We start from the raw sequence: 21397 nt of genomic DNA on the forward strand, positions 1-21397 counted from the left end.
GATTTTGCATCCATCTGATCTGCATGTCAATGAAAATGTCAGACGGCTGCAAGGTTTATTTTCTTCCACTTTAATTTAGTTAATGTTCTCATAATTATCCTGATGTTTGATTCTACAGACACTGCAATATCAGTTTTACATGTCTTATTTGGGCATATGCAACAACAAAAATGGATGATAGTTGGTGGGAAGAGGGGCAGAGGAGAAAGAAGAAATTGAGGAAACGGAGATAATATGAATGTTGCCCAAGAATATCAATATGAAAAATAGCTTTTTCCTTGCATGTAAGTGAACTTTTCATAGCTTCCACTTACAGTAATTGGATCCTTTCACATAAAATTTCAAATGTACACTTTTGGGAAAACTCTCCAACCACTATGACACAAAAGTGCTTCTCTGCAAGTAACAGATTCAAGTAATATTTAAGTCATTCTTTCCAAAATAATAAAACAAAAAAATACTTTTAGAAATGAAAGGTAATAAAATGCAGATTACATTATTCAGTGTACATATCTCCAAATGGAGATATTAAAATGTAACGAGTAACAAGGAATATTTCTCAGCCATCTCAGAACATCCTGTTCTTTATTTAAGGCCAATGGGTTGTCATATATCTTTCCTGCTGCTACATTTGTGGAGTAGTTCCCATCGTCAACTTCCCATTTCATGCAAAGAATACCACACAAGAACAGATTTCTCATCGAAGCAATACAACTGATGTCACAGGAAGGCAAGATCTACACGCAAACTGGGAGTTCTCAAATTAAATCATGACCTGAATTTCTCAGCTGAAGTCATGGCAAAGCAAGTGAGCAGTGAAACAACAAACAGCTGAGAAAGAGTCAGCATATAGTGGTGAGCACACAAATAAAATGATTGTTAACGACTTCTCCACTTACTTCCCACACGCAACATAAAATACAATACTTGCTAGTTAAACAAAAACAGCAAAAGAAACTCACGATCTATGGCAATTTTTTCTGTTCCATCCAGTGGATTGATAATTCCTGGAATTGGTTCTCCAAATGAGTAATGATCTATTCGGTGTGAAAAATTGTACACTAAAAACAAATACAGAAACTTGTTAGTCAGGCGAGTCTGTCCTTTACAGCAATAAAATAAGCAACTTTTCAAAAATCTGTTACTCTTGCTTTCCATGTAAAAGTTGTTCTTCAAAACAATCTACCCTTATAGTAACAAAACAGACCTAGGAGAAAGCAAAACATTTAGGGGGAGAAATTCGGTATCACCCCATTTGGGATGCAATTATCAGCCGGGTGCAAAGTTTAGCGCCTGCAGCTAATTATCGCCTCCGACTGCAAACTTGGCTTGTCGCCCCTGGAGGTGATTGGAGCGCTAAATACCTCTCTTAAGGCGCTAATGCTGAGGAGTGAGGCGCTACCTCAGAGCGCTGGTGAAGCTCATGTGATGTCAGCTAGCAATGGAACACAGACACACTGGCGCCGGCCAGTTCTTAAAGGGGAGGGTAGACCTTGCTCTCCATCCACACCCTGTTCATTGCAGCCTTGAATCTCGGCCTGGACAGACCTCTACATCAATTCTGCTGGAAAGAACAATGGAGAGACCCAGGGAAAGAGCTGAGAGTGCAGCCCCCATAGTCTCTTCTAAATCGATGGAAGAAAGGTCAAATCAAAATGAACCTGCAAAGTGCTGCTCAGTACCCAAAACTCCTTCATACAGCGTTGAATCTCTCCAGAAGTCTCTCTCTCAGAATGTGTGGTGCAAAAATGTTGCCGACTAAAAAAGGCAGGAAGCGGCTGCCTTTAAATAGCGCTCCCCCAGCCCCTTCCCGACTGCAAAGCGCTCCCCTCTACCTGTCGTTGCTAGCGGCAGGTGGAAAGGCAGGGGCGCCACTCAATATCCAGTCCGGGGCGTTGCACGCTCGACCGACGTCACGATCTGCGGGCGCAGGAGATCGTGACGTTAGTGTTTAGCGCTGCCGCAAAACGTCTGGTCAATTTCACGAGCGGTGCAAACATCGCCACGCCCAGGCAACTGAATTTTTTCCCCTTAGAGTATGAAGAGAAAAAAATCTTTAGATTTCAAAATAATGAGAGCATTTATTGTCTTTTTTCTCCCTACCTATCCCTAACATAACACCAGTGTGCAAAGAATTTTTAAAAATCCTGATCAAAATTAAACACATGAAAAATTAATTTTGGTATGTAGCAAGTTTAATTACAATTCTAAACCCTAAAAGATGTGCTTGTGGAGCAGAACATTTGGAAAGTACAAGCTGTATTTAGGCTAAAGAGCACCTCCATGTGGTTAAAAACATTACTTCAGTTACATTTTCCTGGCTTTCCATTAAATACAATTACATTTTAAATCTTGTATATTGTAAAAGTAAAACAAGGCAAAGGTAAAGAAAGGCTTTCCTTTAAACCAACCATTCAGATTAGCAAAATTATAATATTGTAGTACATTAAAAGCCTACAATATATAACGTGAATAACTCTTATTTTCATTTAGACTTTTGCTATAAAGGCAGCAATATGGTACTGAGCCATACAGATCAGCAAAGACCCAGAGTTGATTGCGCTGAGTTAACTAATGGTGGACAATTGGCCTTAGTGCTTTTGGGCTGAGGGAAGGGGGGGGGGGGGGTGGGGGAAAGAGAGAGAGGAAATTAGTCAAAGTTCCCACACAGGATAGCTATCCAATGATTGCTGCTAGAAAGTGCATGTGTGGATTCCTGCTGGCTTAGCTGTGATGCTCCCCATGATGAACAATCCAACAATGCTCACTTTCTAGGCTCATACATGAAGAATAATCACTTTAGTGAGTTACCAGGGGACAGCCAGCAGCTGTGCAACCACACCCAGCATGATACTGCCTTCACGAGAGGAAAGAAAGACTTACATTTATATAGCGCCTTTCATGACCTCATGTTGTCCCAAAGCGCTTGGAATAGTGCCATGGGATCTTTTACATCCACCCGGTTTAATGTCTCATCCAACAGTGCCGCACTCCCTCAGTACTGCACTGGAGTGTCAGCCTAGATTTTGTGCTCAAGTCCCTGGAGTGGGACTTGAACCCACAACCTTCTGACTCAGAGACGAGAGTGCTACCAACTGAGCCACAGCTGAAAGGAGTAAAAAATACCAGTATCTAGTGGTCCAGTTATATAATGTTGTTAATAAGCATTGTGCATTTAGTCAGATTTCTCTGAGTTACGTAAACTCATCTACAACATATCGATTAGAATTTGCCAGCACTTACCATCATGACTAACAAGAGCTGCCATATGTGCATGACCTCGAGGGTGAGGAATAGCCCTAAAAGTGGAGAAAATGTCCATTACAAATTATGAAAGAACCTTTAAGGCACAACTACTTATCGATCAAGTACAGTTCCTCAAGATCCAGCTCCTTTACCATTGTACTGTGTGAAAGCCCATCAAAAGAGTGATACAGTAATTGATAGACCTAGTAGCCAAGATAATCTGAAAAAGGGTTCGTTGTTCATTTCCCATGCACACTACAAAGTTTACCTAGTTATTCAGAGTAAGAGACCGGATCACAGCGGGTGGCAGAGGAGAGGGGGTGGGAGACCGGATTGCGGATTGGGGGGGGGTGGAAAGAGAGATCGGATTGCAGGGGAGGAGATAAGAGAGAGATTGTGTGTGGGGGGGGGGGGGTGGGGGGCTTTGGTTAGCAACACAGCTGGAACTGCAGTAGTGAGAGGGGAGTCAATAGTGAGAGGGGAGTCAATAGTGAGAGGGGCTGACACAATCTTTTGCAGTCCAGACCAACAGTCCTGGATGCATTGTTGCCTCCCAAGTGCTAGTATAAAGGATTGTATAGACTGGAAAAGATTTCTAAGAGTAGGGACAGAAACCAGTTATGATGGTCCATGTGGGAGCCAATGATGTAGCTAAAGAAAGATCTGAAGTCCTGGCATCCTTTAAGCCACAGTGTGATAGGCGAGGCAAAAAAGGAGGAATGTATTTAAGTTTAGGGAAAAAATTTTAAAAACAGAAATGTTATTAAATCTGCAGATGCTCACTTTCGAATTATTGCATAAATTACATTTCTGTTCAATTATTTAGTCAAATTATATTCTGCATTAATCCAACCAATACCGTTGCAAATCCTACATTAAACAAACACTTTAGCTGAAAGATCCATAGCAATAGTGCTGTTAAATGCTAATCATAAACTACAATCTGCATCTTACTTAGTAGCTTATGCTATAGCAACAAAATGCGAATACACTCAATCCAGTTGCTTGTAGTCCAACATCACAAATCTCAACAAAGTTTAACTCTTCTACTTTTAAGAATTTCCATTGGAAACCAGCTGGTCAAACTCGGCCATTTGTTTCCTAAAGAAAGGGTTAATAGTATGAAGAATGCACATACTTGCCCACAGTTATGTGAAAATTTCCTGCTACTTTGTTGACATACAAGTGTCCATGTATCCTGCAGGCATCATGTGGATAAGATAATCGGTCTTCCCTAAAAAAATAAGTAACTATCATTTTCATTGTGGTCACCAAATTTGCAGTAGTCACAACCCACCTAGTTGGTCACAAAGTCATAGCCCAAAAACTATGGTTTACCATTAATCAGCAGTCTCACTGAGAGGAGATTATAAGAGCAGCTGGTTGTGGAAGCTGGAAGTGTTACACTGTTGTACTAGGATATGAAAAGTTATGCGTGTCAATCTGTAATCTCATTAAATCCATGTTAAGTCTAACCTTTTTGTAACTAAAATCCCATACCATTTAATCTGCTATTTAAAGACCCTATACATGCTGAGCATCCAAGATTAATTTTGATCTACTGGTCAGTTATAATAATCATTCAGACTACTGGCCAAATTAACAATTATAACCGAATTCCACTGGAAATAGAATATAGATTAGAAGCTTCTTGGTAGTTTATGGACTAGATTAGTTTATAACTTTTAAAGCCTGCGGAGAATAGTTTACTTAAATGCTGAGAAAAAAATTATAAGTAACTATCGAAGTCCAATTTTTATTATCTGGAGTAATTTAATATTGTTTAATTCAGAGGTACTCACTAACATTTGGTCGAGTACCACAACCTCAAGCAGCAATTTGTTGGAGGGCCACTTTCACAACCCACCCATAAAGCAGCTTAATTGCTGACTTTTAACAACAGAATTTGTGCCACATACACGCACTTAAAAAGAAAATCATCAAATCATGAACATAGTGATTACTTAGCATTGGATACAATGCAAAATAAACTAGATTAGCATTTGGTTCCATAAATTAGTTGTGCATCAGCTATGCAAGTCTCAACAGCCATGCACCATTAGTCTTCTCCATCCAAGTGCAATGGGGGATGGGCTGGGAATCTGCCTTCAAAGAGACGTACTTCAGCTATGGGCTTCTGACAGCAGCAGATTCCATAACATTCCCGATCACTCAGCATCCCACATCTCTTCTCATTATGAAGCAAGTACTGAAAAGATGGCTTAGCCATGGAGCTGCTTTCTGCCTCTACGACCTCCTTTGGTATAAGATTCTAAAAACAGACCACCCTCGCAGTGAAGTACAGAAGTGTGGACGGTAAATTCAGCCTCTTTCAACCATATGTAATGCTCTTTGCAGGCATTTTATTCAAATTTTGCACCAAATGTTAGAGACCATTATATTGGCTAAATCCGATCACGAGTTGCTATTTAAATTGGCGCACCATTCTATTGGCTAGTGTACGATGTTATGGACTGACCGCCCAACCGAAAGATCTCCAATATTTTGTGCAGGGTTTTTGACTGTTTAGGCACATGACCTACAATGGGATTGGGAGTTCCAGCAGCATGCGGCAGGTTTAACCTTGATATCAGTAGTTGGGACAGGATCGCCGTCAGCTGCAGTGTTTGGGGCGGAATTGAGACCAACATTTCCTGCCCCACCTCCTGGTCTTACAATGCTTTAATGAAACCAGTTTCACATTGATATCTGTCCTGTGTAGTCAGCAAAAATAAAAAGTCACAAAAGTTACAATTCAACAGTCAAGTTTTTGTGCTAGTTTACATGTTGGCACACTTTACACTCTACATTTCACTCTGGAAAGAATCTGCAACAGATTTACTCCAGAACAGATCCTCTAGGGTCCAATACACAACTACTCCTGATTTTGTCGGATTACATACCTTGGTGGCAATGCAGTCGGGGAGCCTTTAAAAGCACTTTTGAATAAAAGATCTTGAAGAGAATGTTCCTCTTGCACTTTTCTGCGAATCTTTTGAAGTGTTCTAAAGAAACAACAGGAAAAAAATAGAAATAATTTACAGATCTACCGTATGACCATTATTCTAATCAAAACATCAATGCTCCATTTGTAGAACTTACCAAACTCATCTTCCAATAGTTTCACTGTTCTGTAATTAATTAATGCAAATTTATGTTCTGAAGACCAATCAAATTAGGGTGGAATGCCCCAGAATAAAGTCCGCAGGCACAATTGGCATCAGTAAACAACTACTTTGGATTGTGACACTTCCCACTTGGTGAATTGCCAATCTGACCAACAGGTGTCCTGGAAGTGCTTCCAGAGAGAGAATACAAAAATGACAAGGCAACTGATGTTGTCTTGTGCATCCTCTCAACCAGTCACTCAGTTATACACCAGCTACGGACAGGAACTAGGAGAAAGTCATTGCACACTTTCCAAAAGATTGCCATGCAACAGAGGGAACAAAAAATATTGGCAAACTTTAAATGAGAATCTTATTCCTTTAAATTGCAACCTAGTCACAGTTGCCAGCTTTTACCAAATTCACATCCAGATTGAAGGCAAATGGTGGGGGAGAAATTAAAGGGATCATAGCTCAGGTTCTAACGTTTGCTTTGCTGCAGATGAAATTTTAATGAACATCTTAATGCAAACAGCTCCACATCATGAGCACAGGAATAAATGGGGAGAAAAAATTAGATATTTAGTATCCGAGTTTATTTTGGAAATTCAGTGCTGTTCTGAGGGAAGTGCCGTCTTTCGGATGAGACATTAAACCGAGGCCCCGTCTGCTCTCCCAGGTGGATGTAAAAGATCCCATGGCACTATTTCGAAGAAGCGCAGGGGAGTTATCCCCGGTGTCTTGGCCAATATTTATCCCTCAAATCAACATCACTAAAACCGATTATCTGATCAGTATCACATTGCTGTTTGTGAGAGCTTGCTGTGCGCAATTTGGCTGCTGCATTTCCTACATTGCAACATTGACTACACTTTAAAAGAAAGTGCTTCATTGGCTGTAAAGCGCTTTGGGATGTCCGGTGGTCCTGAAAGGCACTATATAAATGCAAGTCTTTATTTTTAATTATCAAACACACCTCAAAAACTGTATTATCTGTTCCAAAACCAGGTGGGTGCTGCGCCCCCTGCACAGCCCTAAAGGAGCAAGTACTCCCAATAATCATATTTTAGGATCATTAGCAGTGGTTATATCCTCTGTAGATTTTAGAGCTGCCATTTAATATGCAAAGGAGAGTAACAAAGAAGTACAGCTGAGGGAGGCCCGCCTAACTCATCGTTCCATAAAAACCTACAATCCTCAATCACAGAACCTAACTGCCTGTTAAATGCCTTCAGAGTTTGCCTCCACTACCCTACCCAGCAGATATTAGTCCCTAACTTGCCCTTTACCAGTCTCTTCCAGTGTCCCATTGTCCTGCAGTCATGATTTAACCCTTTCTATTCTACCTTGTATAACTCCATAAAATTGTCTTTCATTCTCTCCTTCCAAGACAGAAGGATCCAAGATTTCCTAACTTTTCCTCAGAACTCAGTCCTTTAATTAAGCCAGTTTAACAGTGATATCTAACCTGTGCAGCCAGCCAAAATAAAAACCATCACAAAAGTCAGAAGGCCCAGATTTCATTCCTGCTCTATGCTGAATTAGCTAATCTCAGATAGAGTGGTAGTTACAATTGACTCAAGTGCCTCTCAGTTAAAGGAAAGAGAATCCACTATGATTTCTGCTCCTAATCTCTATTCAATGAGCTTTCCTGAAAATGCAATGTGTGGATAATGGATGGGGACAGGATTAAACATGGTAGAATAGTCTGCCGACATTCATTGACCAGACTCTCTCACATGAAGAACGATACTTCTGCATGAATCAAATTTTGTTTTTGTCTTATAATACTCCTGTGCAGCGCCTTGGGACGTTTTAGTACGTTAAAGGCGCTATATAAATACAAGTTGTTGTTGTTGAGTCAGTGCCTCCAGGAGAGGAGAAAACAAGATTTGGAGAAAACAGGATTGAAGAAAACTAAAAGAAACAAACAAACAAACTGCAATAGGAATGAGAAACTCAGAGGAGTGCCTATTATAAATGATGTAGTGATTACTTTTCCACAAGTCAAAAATGATAAATACATCATAGCATTAGATATCATAGCGTTTACAGTTACAAGTTTAAATATTTTTTTTGAAAAATTGTTTCAATTGCAAAGAACTACATGATGGAGTTTAAATTTATGACAGTCAGTAACACCAGCAGTAAGTAGAATTCATATGCACAGGCATTCAGCAAACATAATTAGAAGTCTACTTTCCATATTCTGGATTATTAAACTAAATGGTTACAACACTGTCACTGACTATATTGATTGATTCAAAACAATTGTTTAATTTATTATAGATAGAAGGGCATACTGATTTGCACTGCAAAATTTTACCTACTCTAACTTGAATTCACCCTTTATAAAATTCCAGCAGAGAATTCCAAAATAATTGAAACATGAGGCCCTGGCTTGCTTATTATTGACCTTTATTATTTATGAAGTTGGAGCTATTTAAATTGTTCACAAAATGATTAGAAAACAGTCAAAGAACTTGAGCCATTTGCTAGCATAACCACCACTATGAAAGAGACTGCTCTAGTAGTAGGCAGATATCTTATATTACTAATGTCAGCAGGGGTATTACTGTCGAGTACAAATGTCAGAAAACCAGAATTTTAAAATCTGTATATCTTACCGTTGCCACATTCTTTGACGTGAAGATAATTCAAAAACAGTCTACAATTAAAAAAGACACTAAGCTGTCAATTATGTAGAACTCAATCAAATCAGTAGCGCACTTAAAAAAAAAAACTGCTTTATTGTTTGTGATGCAAAGCTGTATGTCATACAACACTGTTAAGAAACAAAATAGTGCCACAGAAATATTTTTAAAAGGCATTAAGCTCCGACATAATATATACTACACTAAATATTTTTTGAAATGTATTCCTTTAAGACGGCACAAAATGATTCTTCTGATGGTTGAATATTCAACCAATTACTGAAATGAAATATTGAGCAGTATGTTATATCAAAATGCTCCAACATGGAGCGATAGGACACAGTGTTCCTGACCTCATGAGTTCCTGGAACTAGACACCATCCCAATACAAAGGCATTGAAAATTGTTGGGGTAGTAACTTTCTGCCAAGCATTTCAAGTACAGCTTTGCCAACAGCTTAGGATGAGGTCAAATCCCCAAATTCTCAACTGAGGAATAATACATATCATGGTGGGGGAAGCAGGAGAACAGCTTTTCTCAGTCTGCTTTCAAAAAGATTGAAGGGGTGCATGTGTGAAAGACATGAACAAGGGGGTCCCATTGTTGCACCCCTGGGATAGTTAGATATTGTTCATGTTGCAGCATTTTGATATAACATACTGCTCAAGATTGAACTCAATGTCACTATTTAACTAACTATATATTTAGTATTTAAAAAATATTAAAAGTCCAAACACACTACAAACAAGATTTTTAGTAACATAATTATGGGGTATCACATTTTTATAAGCAAGCTTAAAGTTTCTTCCAGATTCTAGAGGAATGCGACTTGTGCCTGCCACTTATAACATCATAGAGACTATGTGAATAATTATGATATTCAAATGGAAAATCTTTACCACAAACATTACCTCTGCTATAAAGTTATTACAGATTGAATATGAACTTTACTCATAGGATACAAGAATTTTACACAACAACAAGTTTCATTATTGGGATCTAAAAGGTTCAAGAGCAAAACGAAAAGCTGTTTGCAATATTTTTAATATGAAGTTATTTTTGTGAATTTAAATTTTTCTGTAGTAAACAACAGTTGATTTGTACCAGTTTCCAACAGCTTTTTGACACAATGTCCCAAAAATTGTTGAAAAATAATGGTGAATGCACAGCGTAGTGCGTAAAAAAAAGCAATTGGTGGAGAGGAAGAGATACACCAGGATTTGCGCCGGCGTTAGCGACTCAAAAACGGGAGCTTGCCGTCAACCTCCATATGAAGGTCAAGAAATTGCTGGATTTGCACCATAAATACAAATGAATCTCACCGCAGACATTTAGTGTTGCTAATTTATGTTGCAAGGACCCTGTTAATTATGTAACTTATGGTCCTGACATGAAACTTAACCTTGGAGGCCCAGAAAGGGAACAACTGAAACCATGGAGTCTCACTTCTGCAGGTAGTAAATTGTTGCTAGATTTTTTTTAATTTTACATTTTTTTCTTCCTTTTCCTTTTTGTCTCTCTTTTCTCCCTCTCTTAATCCACTTTGTTTCTTTCCCTCTTTATTTCACTTTCTGTACCTAATTTGACTAATTCACCCCATTTCCTTCTCCGTCGTTCACTCTGCTTTTTTCTCTATCCATAAACTTCATTGGTTAAGGAGATAGACCATTGGACACAATGCTCACAAGGTCCTAGATGCTCCGTAGAGGTCACCACACCGTTATCAGCTCGCACCTCCAGCAATTTGTGGTGCAAAAATATGATCTGAAGGGCGAGTTAAAAAATCCAATTCATGAGATGGACCATTTCAGCAATTTTTGGGCCAATGAGAATTTATTTCCATGCCAATAACTGGTGTGACTGCACTTAATAAGTTGTCCGGTGTAACTGGCACAGACCAAAGCAGTGCCTCTTGCTGGCAAAAAAGTTTAAAAAAATAACTGGTTAGAAAGCGAAGTTGCTAAAACAGTTTACCCGCAAAACAAAAATAATATGCCATAGTGTAGTGGTTAGGTTACTGCACTAGTAATCCAGAGGCCTGGACTAATAATCCAGAGAATGTGGCAGTTTTTTAAAGAAAATCTGGAAATAAAAAGCTGGTATCAGTATCATGAAAACCCAACTAGTTGACTAAACTGGCGTACTTACCTGGTCTGGCCTATATGTGATCCTAGTCCCACACTAATGCAGTTGACTTCTCTGCCCTCTTAAATACATCAAACTGCAAATGGTTCAAGAAGGCAGCCCACCAACACCTTCTCAAGGGCAACTAGAGATGTGAAATAAATGCTGGCCTTGCCAGCATGGCTGCTTCGGCAGCACCTCTCAAACCCGCGACCTCTACCACCTAGAAGGACAAGGGCAGCAGGCGCATGGGAACACCACCACCTCCAAGTCACACACCATCTGGACTTGGAAATATATCGTTGTTCCTTCATAGTCGCTGGGTCAAAATCCTGGAACTCCTTCCCTAACAGCACTATGGGAGTACCTTCAGCACACAGACTGTAACGGTTCAAGAAGGCGGCTCACCACCACCTTCTCAAGGGCAATTAGGGATGGGCAATAAATGCTGGCCTTGCCAGCGATGCCCACATCCCATAAACAAATTTTTTAAAAATCCCAAGAATGAATAAAATATCACAAATTATATAAACTAATAAACAGTCCAATCAGTATATATTTCCCAAATTATTATTTTTCTTCAATTGGCTCTTTAAAAGAGTTTACATTCTCTTAAGCAGTGAAGTGGTCAAAACACATCAATCTTGCTCCTATTTTGAAGTGCAACTTTAAACAACTATACGTACTGGTTCATATTTCAACCCTTCCGAAGCTGCCACCATAGTTTCAGCTAAGTCTAGGACATCTGCGCCAATATCTGTTTAAAACAAAAGGTATTATTTCAGTTATTATTCACACAATCCAATGTTGCAATCAGGTGCAAGCATTAAAATCCTTCATTATACACCCCTTTTTTTATAAAATATAAATATTTGAAATAACTTCATACAAGTTCTGCTTAAATGATTAGCAATTTCAAAAGGGCAGATAAAGTGTTTTCTGAACTAACCAAGTTCATGCTTTAATCAGAAATAGCTACAATGTAGTAGCAGTATATTTTAATGTACTCAGCGCAAATGTCCTGAACACTGCAGCTTCATTTCAACATTGTTAAAAAGGTTCTAGTGTCCATTTTTGGAATTTTTTTAAAAGTCAGAACTATGATTTCTACAGTTTATTGAAAAATAGGTAATGCATGTAATGATGGGGGTTCTTAGGAACTTTGGAATTACCATTACTGGATTCAGAAACAATTCAGTTTTAATACGGATGAGCATGTTATCCTGAATCTAGTACTGCTGTGCCTTTACTATCAGCAGTATCTTTGCACAATAACTTGATTTTCCTCTCTATGCTTCCCCTCCGCCCACCCCCCCCCTCGCCACCATCAGAGTATCAGCAGAAGCTCTTCAGCGAAGGCTAGCAGTGTTACAGGTCTACTGCTCAACTATTTACTCTTGGCAGTATTAGCACCAAGAGATAAGGCTAGATAAAACCCTGATCATAAGGCACAAACTCAAGTAGGATACTCAAGTGAGATCAAAGACAACAAACAAGGGGAATCAAGATTTCTGGTAGTAAATTTACTGACGGATGCAATGAGTACATTCTGCTGCCTGCTTTTTTTTTGGGGGGGGGGGGGCAGGGGGAGAGGAAATCATGTTTATTTTAACAACAATTCATAAATCAATCAAAGCACTGAATTTACTGAAAGAAGCTAACACACAAATACTATAGCATAATATTTAACAAGCAAACGTTTAATGTGGAATAAAATATTCCTGTGTAGGGTCCTTCTTTATATCAACGACTGAAACCAATATTGCAGGCATTAGTAAATAATTTTTCATGAGTAGTGACCTGGCACAGACCCCAGGCAATTTTACCAATCATTTACTTTTGGTATCACTTCAAAAACTCAGACAGCAATTAAGCCAGATGCAATCAACTGGGACATTCAAAGGAGTACTTTCAGTGTAGTGTGCTCCTTAACAGAGACCATATTAAACAATAAAAAATATTTTATACATCTCCTGCACAATAAGATATATTTTATTTGGCTGCCTTTGGACCCCCTCCAAAAAGGAGAACTGTCATGTCATAGGTGACACATTACTGGGTTGGTCTCCTGTTGGTTGCCAATCACCTGAGCAAGGATCAGCATCCTTCTGTCTTCCAAACTCAACCCGACTTAGATTCAACCACCAGTATCAGTATTGCTCTCTGCTCCTGGATGCTGATCCTTGCCAACCAGAAACTATCCTGCCAGAAAAGCATTTTTTGAGTAGGTTTTATCAGATCGAGAATGTGATCTGGAGCCTTACTGACATGAACGCATGTGTGAAAAAGGTTGTCTCCATGCTTTGCATAATGCCTCAGTCAGCCCCTTGTACTTCTCCATAACTAATCTAAATCTTTTGATACTATGATCACTATGCTTCCTCACTGTGGCATTCTCCACTTGACTCAAGGCAGGTGGGGTTGATGCATGAACAAGTGGTAGTCTCATTGGGCCTAATGTCCTTGCCAAGTTCCTTAAAATACTGGTCTCCTCACGCTTCCTTAAGGGCAGTCTGTACCATCTACAAGATGCACTGCAGCAACTTGCCAAGTCTTCTTCGGTAGCAGCTCCCAAACCCACGACCTCTATCACCTAAAAGGACAATGGCAGCAGGCACATGAGAACACCACCATCTCCAAGCTGCCCTCCAAGTCATACACCATCATGACTTGGACATACATCGCCATTCCGTCATCATTGCTGGGTCAATATCCTGGAACTCCCTACCTAACAGCACTCTGGGAGTACCTTCACCACATGGAGAGCAGCGGTTCAAGAAGGTGGTACACCACCACCTTCCCAAGGGCAACTAGGGATGAGCGATGGGCAATAAATGCTGGCCTTGTCAGCGATGCCCACCTCCTGAGAATGAGTTAAAAAAAATGAATAATTCAATAGAGCTTTCAAAGAGCCGGCACAGGCACGATAGGCTGAATGGCCTCCTTCTGTGTTGTATGATTCTTCAAGCTACAGGTAGCAATGTTAGTACTTGTGCTGTTAATTTAATTCCACTATTACAAATTGTTTCCTGATTCTTCTGACCTAAATATTTTACCATGGTATTAAGTTAAGAAATTGCTGCTCTTGGTGTAGCCTTTTGAAACATTAAAAAAATTAATTATTATAGCTTTTGAAGAGATGTAGAATCATAGAATGATACAGCACAGAAGGAGGCCATTTGCCCATTGTGTCTGTGCCGGCTCTTTGAAAGAACTATCCAATTAGTCCCACCCCCCTGCCCTTTCCACATAGCCATGCAAATTTTTACCTGTCCAACTTGTGCGACAGCTAAAGATGTAGCCTGCACTGCTTGCTGCATGATAACTGGGACATAGATCAATAAAATTGGCTAATTACTGCAGTTACAATTCTTTTAAATTCAGTTTTTTTGTTTCTGTGAATCCAGTACTTCACAGAGCATTACTTGTATAAGTGGCGTACAGACCCATACACACAAGACCAACAGGTTGTAGTGGTGAATGCTTCCATTTCATATGTTAAAAAAAAATCAGAATACAACTGTAGAGTAATCATCATACAAGCTATGTTACATTCACAGTAATTATTTAAGGTAATTAGGATTACACCAATGAATGCAAGTAGATAAAATATTGACAATGGTAAGTACTTACAGTGGCATTTCATTGAAACTGTAATATCTAAATTGATTCGCAGTTTGCTGCAAGATAAAAGAAGCATTTAGAATTATTGCTCTAATAAAATCAGTCATTTTCAATGCAAAATCAAATAAGCTTTGAGTAGCTTCCTCCTTAAAGAACCACCATTACCTGAGCAATGCCACAGAAGATCTACTAATATATACAGGAAACTTCGCGATATCCGGCACCGACGGGACCGAGCTGCTGCCGATCTATCAAAACTTCCGGATGGACCAGCGCTAATGTTGAAGGATACAACAAACACTGTTGCTTAGCAACAGCTTGTAAACACTCGGCCCGTACCTTGGAAGCGTCTCTGAAGCTGTTGCTAAGCTACAGAGACGCTTTCCAGAGCCTGACTGTTAAAAAAAAAAAAAATGCTAGAAGAAAAAAAACCTAACCAAAACGGCTGCTGATTTCTGCCGTTAGATCGAGGTTTCTGGACATACTACCTCCGGATAAACCAAAGTTTCCTGTATTAATAATTTTGTGTTTGTAAGAGTGAATCAATGTATGGTTGTCAATTATCTCCAGAAATGCTGATTGACCCAAGTTAACCATGTCATATAGTCGGCATAGACCATATTAAAAAAAATAATCTTATTAAATAAAATAAAATTTAAAAAAAGAGGTTGATTCCATCTATCAGCTCTGTCCACATCCTCCATGATCCCAGCCACCCAACTCTAATGCTACTACCTGCCATGCCTCCCTCCTCAACTCGGGCTTAGTCTGGGTCCCACCCAAGCTCTCCTGGCCCCACCTTCTCTCTCTCTCAGGTCCAGCAGAATGTTCCACATGTTGCAGCTTCCTGCAACTCTGTAGCAGGAGTGGAAGCTTTAAGTGCAACCACATGGTCACCTTTAGTGGGAACGGCTTTCCAAAGGCCAATCACTTCTTTAAAAAAAAAAAAAAACCCAAAAGCAGCAATGTCAGTGTTTTGCAAATCAGCTGATTTGTTGATCAATTCCCATCCTGAGTCAGCCTGTGTGGTTACTTAAAACTTGCACTCCCAAACACTGGGACTGCAAAAGACACAGCAGAAAATCGACCAATTCCAGATATATATCCCATGGAGCCACTGAACACTTTCAGTACACAGTTATTGTGGGAAGAGGACACATAGAAAGCGCGCAAAAATAAACAAATCACCTGGCAAAATCTTTGTCTACTTCATAATCATACTTCATCCATGTGTCCCGATACACAAAAAACTCCATAATGGACAATAGGGCTATGGTGATAAAGGCAATTACAGAAACTGTAAAGAAGAAATAAATGTCACAGTAAATACATGTTAAAAAATAGAATACTATTTTATATAAAGAATAAAGTACACAGCTAGGAAGCAAAACTGAAAGCACCTGTTCCACCACTTGTTGAAGTTTCAATATAACTTTCAGGAATCTTTGGGAAAGCATCAAGCTCCTTCACTAAATTCAGTGCCTTCTTCTTATTTAATCGCCTCATCTTCAAATATACATTCAGGGGCCTTCACTTTCAGCTTCATAAATTGAATCTGCAAATATATTAAATTCCATTAATATAATGCTGGAAATAAAGGAATAATGCTGAAAGTGTTACATAAAGCTGCATAATAAGTTATATAAACCTATTTCAATAGAATAAGTGAGCTTCTGTTTTAAAGTCTATGTAGAGAGAAAATGAGTGGTGTTTTTAATTTATGTATCGAGTAGAATAGTGAAGTATATGATTCATTGTTTTATACTGTATGCCATTCATTTTTATACCAGTTTTTCCCCAGTAAAGTTAAAAGACACAGGTCACTGCCATCACAAAATGGGTGAAAATGTTTATGCTTTAAATAATAAGGCTTAAATGCACAGGTATGATTTAAAAAACATTAATTTTAGACAATAAGGTAAACTAAAGCCTATGGTGACCATGAATATGATATAATGTGCAAAGGCAATAACATTTGGATCAGTAGTTCACAATTTACCTTCAATTGCAATTAATATTTTCATAATACAGCACAGAAACCTCTCCAGTTTTCTACTCCATTCAACTGCTAGTCCTATCCTCATCTCCTCATTCTGTCCTTTAAGTTCCAGATTGCATTGCTCCATTCCTGTGGCTGCTCCTGGCCCTCAACTCCATTTCCTCTCCTTCGCTCCTGGGTTCCATCCTGATGCCCTGAACTTTGCTGCTCCAGGCTATCTATTGCATTCTACTCCCAGCATTGCCCTCTACTCCTGCATTCTAGCCTAAAATCCCACTTCCCTCACTGTCACTTCTGGTCCTCTGCTCCTGGGTCTCATCCTGAAAAATAGGCCTAGACATTCTTGAGCATCCCCTTCCATAGTGCTCACTGCCTCTCCAGTGGTCCATTCCTCTCCCACCCCACAAGTGCTCCCTTTGCTCTGCACCCTGACCCTGTCATCCATCAGGTTTCCCAACAGCTCCCATAATACACATTGGGGTCGATTTTCATTAAGCTGTCGGGAAGGAGGCGGGACTACAACTTTCAGGGTTTAGTCCCGCCTACATCGACGTCCGGCCAATCCACGCGATTTTCCCTTGATTGACCTTGTTGAGCCCGCCCAGCGGGCTCAGCAGGCCAATTAAGGGCCACCCGGCAACAGGTGACGTCACAGACTGAAATTTCATCTGTAAAGAGGTCTTGACAGATGAAATATCAGTGTTTCACAGCTGTTTGAAGCTGTCAAACACTGACAGTCTGATTTCTAACCTGAGTCCTTCTACACAGACTCAGTTAGAACTCTCACCGGCAATGAAAGCTGAAGGCTGTCACTTTTGGCAGATCGCAGCCATTTTGCTTTCAGCGCCGGCTGCGTGATGGACTCCCGAAACCTAGAGGAAGAAAGGCTGTTAAGGTAAGTACAGGTAATTTAAACTTCTTTACAAACTTCAGACACACCAAACACACTTACCTTTGCACTCATGCACCCATCACTCACCTGAACACCGACATCGCGACCCCCTCCAAGTCCTTCAACCCGACGGCCCACCTGCTCTAACCTGGCGGGTTTGGAGCCGTCGGGAATCCCACACAACACCCCTCAAAATAGGGATTAGGCTAAAAACTGCTAACAGGCAGTTAATTGGCACTAATCCCTTCCCGCCTCGGGTCGGCGGGTCCCAGTGCGGGGTGGGTACCCGCCTCCACTGAAACTTACGTGGAGGTGGGTTTTGGGCGGGATGGTGTCGGGACCCCCAAATTCGGGATTTTTGCCCCCCGCCCACCTAAAAGCCCGCCTCACGGCACACTGAAAATCTAGGCCATTGTCTCACCTCCCCATAACTATTCATTGCTTTCCCTCCCAATGTGGTCATTGTCTCCCCTTCCCTCCTACAATGGTAGCTCACCTAACACATTGCCCAGTACGTATTGGTTCTCATACTACCACATAACCTACATTTTAGCAAAGATAACACAACTAAATTGAGTACATCTGCAAAATAACACATTTTACAGTAGTATATAGAAACAGACAATAGAATAGAATTTTTTTTTTTACTGAATAAGAATAATAGTAAGAGTCAAGGGCTGCATTTACACTACACTTGTAGCATTGGTGCAAAGTAGGTTCATTTTGCACAGACACTAACATTGTAGTGTAAATGTGGAGTCAGAGTTCAAGAAAAAAAGAAAAAAGTGAAACATGATGACAGAGACACACAAAGAAAGAATTACATAGTGGAAAAGCACGAGGGGAAAAAAAGTCATACTTTTTTTTGGTTTTGTGTGCAATGTTTCAGGAGATCAACTAATAATAAAATATAAATACTATAATTGACATTGGAAGCAGACAGCTCTCGCTTTTCAGCTGAGCTCTGGTTAGTTTCATCTATTTGCTCCTCCACCATCTTTTAATCCCATAATGGTTCAAAGTGAAGGCATGATTTCAGTCAAACCCCAGCTGGGAAAGTTGTGCGCTTGTAGAAATCCCATTGACATCACCAAATTGAATATTAGCACCAACCATATAAACAATATTTATATAAAACATTTTACAAAAAGTAAATAGTACAAGAGATATTTGTGGGAAATGATGTCCCACATTTTCCTTCATGTTTGCATCCAATAACAGCTTTAAGCAGTCCACTTTGATATTCAACTAGTTACAGTAATGATAGTTTGGAGTAGCTACAAACAAAGTTTACCCCAAGGATGTGCAACCTGTTGAGCTGGGGGATGGATACATGCATGAGTTAACAAATGGGCTGTATAAAATAACAAAGCAATATGAACCATCATACATTAAAAAAAAGTGACACCCATACACAAAAAACAGGAAGCCACCAACACAAAAGTTCAAACCCCCAAAGATGAAAGGAAGTTGACATTTTGTACAACCCTGGCTTATCCCAACTTCTGAAGAGTACTTCCTATTAGTGTAGCAATTCACTTCCCACACCAAATATCAATTTGAATTCCTTAAAGCCAAGTGGATTTATACATAGTTAAGCTATGTGATTAAGGTGAGAGAGAAATCTAACACTAAGTGGCAGTGGTGTTGGATAGCTTTGAACGGAATGAGGTGGAATCTGACAATGTCTATCTTCCTCACTGACGTAGTCAGGCTAATCCTACAGCTTGAAAAACCAGATTAGGCAAATTCTAAATGTTAATAATGCCAGAGAGACCCATGAATAACAAATAAATATTCTGTTACCTGGGAGAATACATTTAATTTTTTTTTTTTTTTTTTTAAAAAGAAAAAAGGTCCGAGGGTGATACTGAACAATTTACGGTTATCTTTTTGTGCTGAAAAGACAAATTCAGATTTGTTAACACTGAAATCACTGTAATGGTGTGAACTTGGGTTACCTGCCCACTAGTTCCCCACATTACAACAGTGACTACAGTCCAAAAGTACTTCATTGGCTGTAAAACGCTTGCAGACGTCCGGTGGTCGTGAAAGGCGCTATAGAAATGCAAGTCTTTTTTCCCCACTAAAGATAACAGAAAAAGTTAGGGCTGGTGCATTCATGTGTATGTGAATTTTTAATGGTGTGCCAAGTGATAATTACTGACAAAACAACCTTGCTAGCCCTGAAAAATGTAATTTTACAAGTGTGGCGTCTCATTCCTTCAGAAGTTAATTAGTGTTGTAGATTTTAAAAACAATTAAAAAAAATTTAAAGTTTTACTTTTTCTTTGTCTCTTTTATCTCTTTTTCTTAATTCCATCTGTCCTTCCCAATCTTTATTTCACTTTCTGTACATGATTTAAATCTAATTTATACTTCCTGGTTTAGACTCTGCATTGCTCAATGAGGATTCTTCAATCTGATTGGTTGAAGAGCTACGCTCTTGCTTTCCCTGCTCACAGACACCACAGATCCCCTGTAGAGGGCACCGTGCTGGATCAGACACCTGATTAGAGCAAGTCTCTGCTCAAAAGTCTGAGTTTGTGAGCAGCTGTCAGCGAGGTGAACGGGCTGCTGATCTCAATATCCAGACCAATATATTATACTGCTAAGGTGGAACAGCATTCTTTTAGGCCACAAAGCACAAAGTTTAATTGTTACTATGTAAACACAGACTCAAAGTTCCCTCAGAATTTGGCTGTTGCTTGGTCAGAGAATTGTGGAGATTGGAATGTGCTCATCGGTTTCTTTATTTTGTACTTTTGAAGTGTAGCCACTGTTGTCAATGTAAGGAAATGCAGCAGTCAATTTACTCACATCAAGGTCCCACAAACAGCAATGAGATAAATGAGCAGATAATCTGTTTCTAGTGGCATTGATTGAGGGATAGATGTTGTCCCAAACACTGGGGGATGTCCCCTGCTCTTTTCAAATAGTGTCATAGATCCTTCATGTCCACCTGAGGGGGCAGACAGGGCCTTGGAGTAAAGTCTCATCTGAAAAGACAGAACCTCTGACAGTGCAGCACCCCCTCGGTACTACACTGGATAAAAGGTAAGAACCATCCTCGCAACTTTTAAAATTTAGTTTGCATTCCAGAAATGCATCTGGTATTCCTGCTGCTTAAAAAAATAAATATTCCCTCAGATTCTCCCTCATCTATCTAAACTGCTCCACTGCTCTTGGCCCAGGGCTCAGTTCTGGGCTCTAACCTGGAAACCTGCTTGAAGTTTTTTCAGGCCTTTACTGCTCTTTTACAGTCTTTGCCCATTTTTGCAGCTGCTTCTATTGATTTCCATCCAGCTGCTTCTGCTTGCTCCAGTTCTACTGACTTAGTATGACGCACTGCTCAATATGGTGCTTCAGGGTCCACTGTTTTTCATTTATATCACAGCATTGCTGTTCTCCTGCCTCAGGCCAACACACCTTTAAACTCCCTTAATTGTGCTCAACTTCCGAGAACACAACCAAAATAGAATACACGTACTGTAATAGATAATAGGACAAATTTTAAAACCACATCAAGAAAGTAGGGACAAAGCAAAAGACCAAAAAAGGTAAAAACTTAGAGAGCACGAGAGAGCAACATAAGCCAGAAAATAAAGCATGATTGGTACGATCAAAAGGAAAATAGATTTTAAAATAAAATTTACCTCTACCTTGCTCACTTCAAGATGCCAATATCTCCTCTCCAAGTCTTCCCACACCCCAAGACCCACTCCAAATGCTCCTGCATCGTAATACCACC

At 39.8% G+C, this 21397-nt stretch overlaps 1 protein-coding gene across 3 annotated transcripts in view; it reads right to left on the reverse strand.

Moving 5' to 3' along the window:
* Positions 1-21397, reverse strand: part of ergic2 (ERGIC and golgi 2) — a 70251-nt gene that overhangs the window by 45073 nt on the left and 3781 nt on the right. For 2 of the 3 annotated variants that reach the window (XM_086009107.1, XM_086009106.1), the window contains exons 2-10: positions 16156-16310; positions 15944-16052; positions 14765-14811; positions 11818-11888; positions 8981-9021; positions 6150-6251; positions 4385-4480; positions 3244-3299; positions 963-1061 (exon numbers count right to left, since the gene is read on the reverse strand). In XM_086009107.1, coding sequence (XP_085865233.1) covers positions 963-1061; positions 3244-3299; positions 4385-4480; positions 6150-6251; positions 8981-9021; positions 11818-11888; positions 14765-14811; positions 15944-16052; positions 16156-16261 — 727 coding nt within the window. In that variant the 5' untranslated portion in view covers positions 16262-16310. The remainder of the gene's footprint in view (positions 1-962; positions 1062-3243; positions 3300-4384; positions 4481-6149; positions 6252-8980; positions 9022-11817; positions 11889-14764; positions 14812-15943; positions 16053-16155; positions 16311-21397) is intronic. The other variant, XM_086009108.1, reaches the window with a different exon arrangement.

This window comes from Somniosus microcephalus, chromosome 16, assembly GCF_052327205.1.
Source record: "Somniosus microcephalus isolate GS21.2 chromosome 16, FLI_Smic_1.0, whole genome shotgun sequence".
NCBI classification, from domain to species: domain Eukaryota; kingdom Metazoa; phylum Chordata; class Chondrichthyes; order Squaliformes; family Somniosidae; genus Somniosus; species Somniosus microcephalus.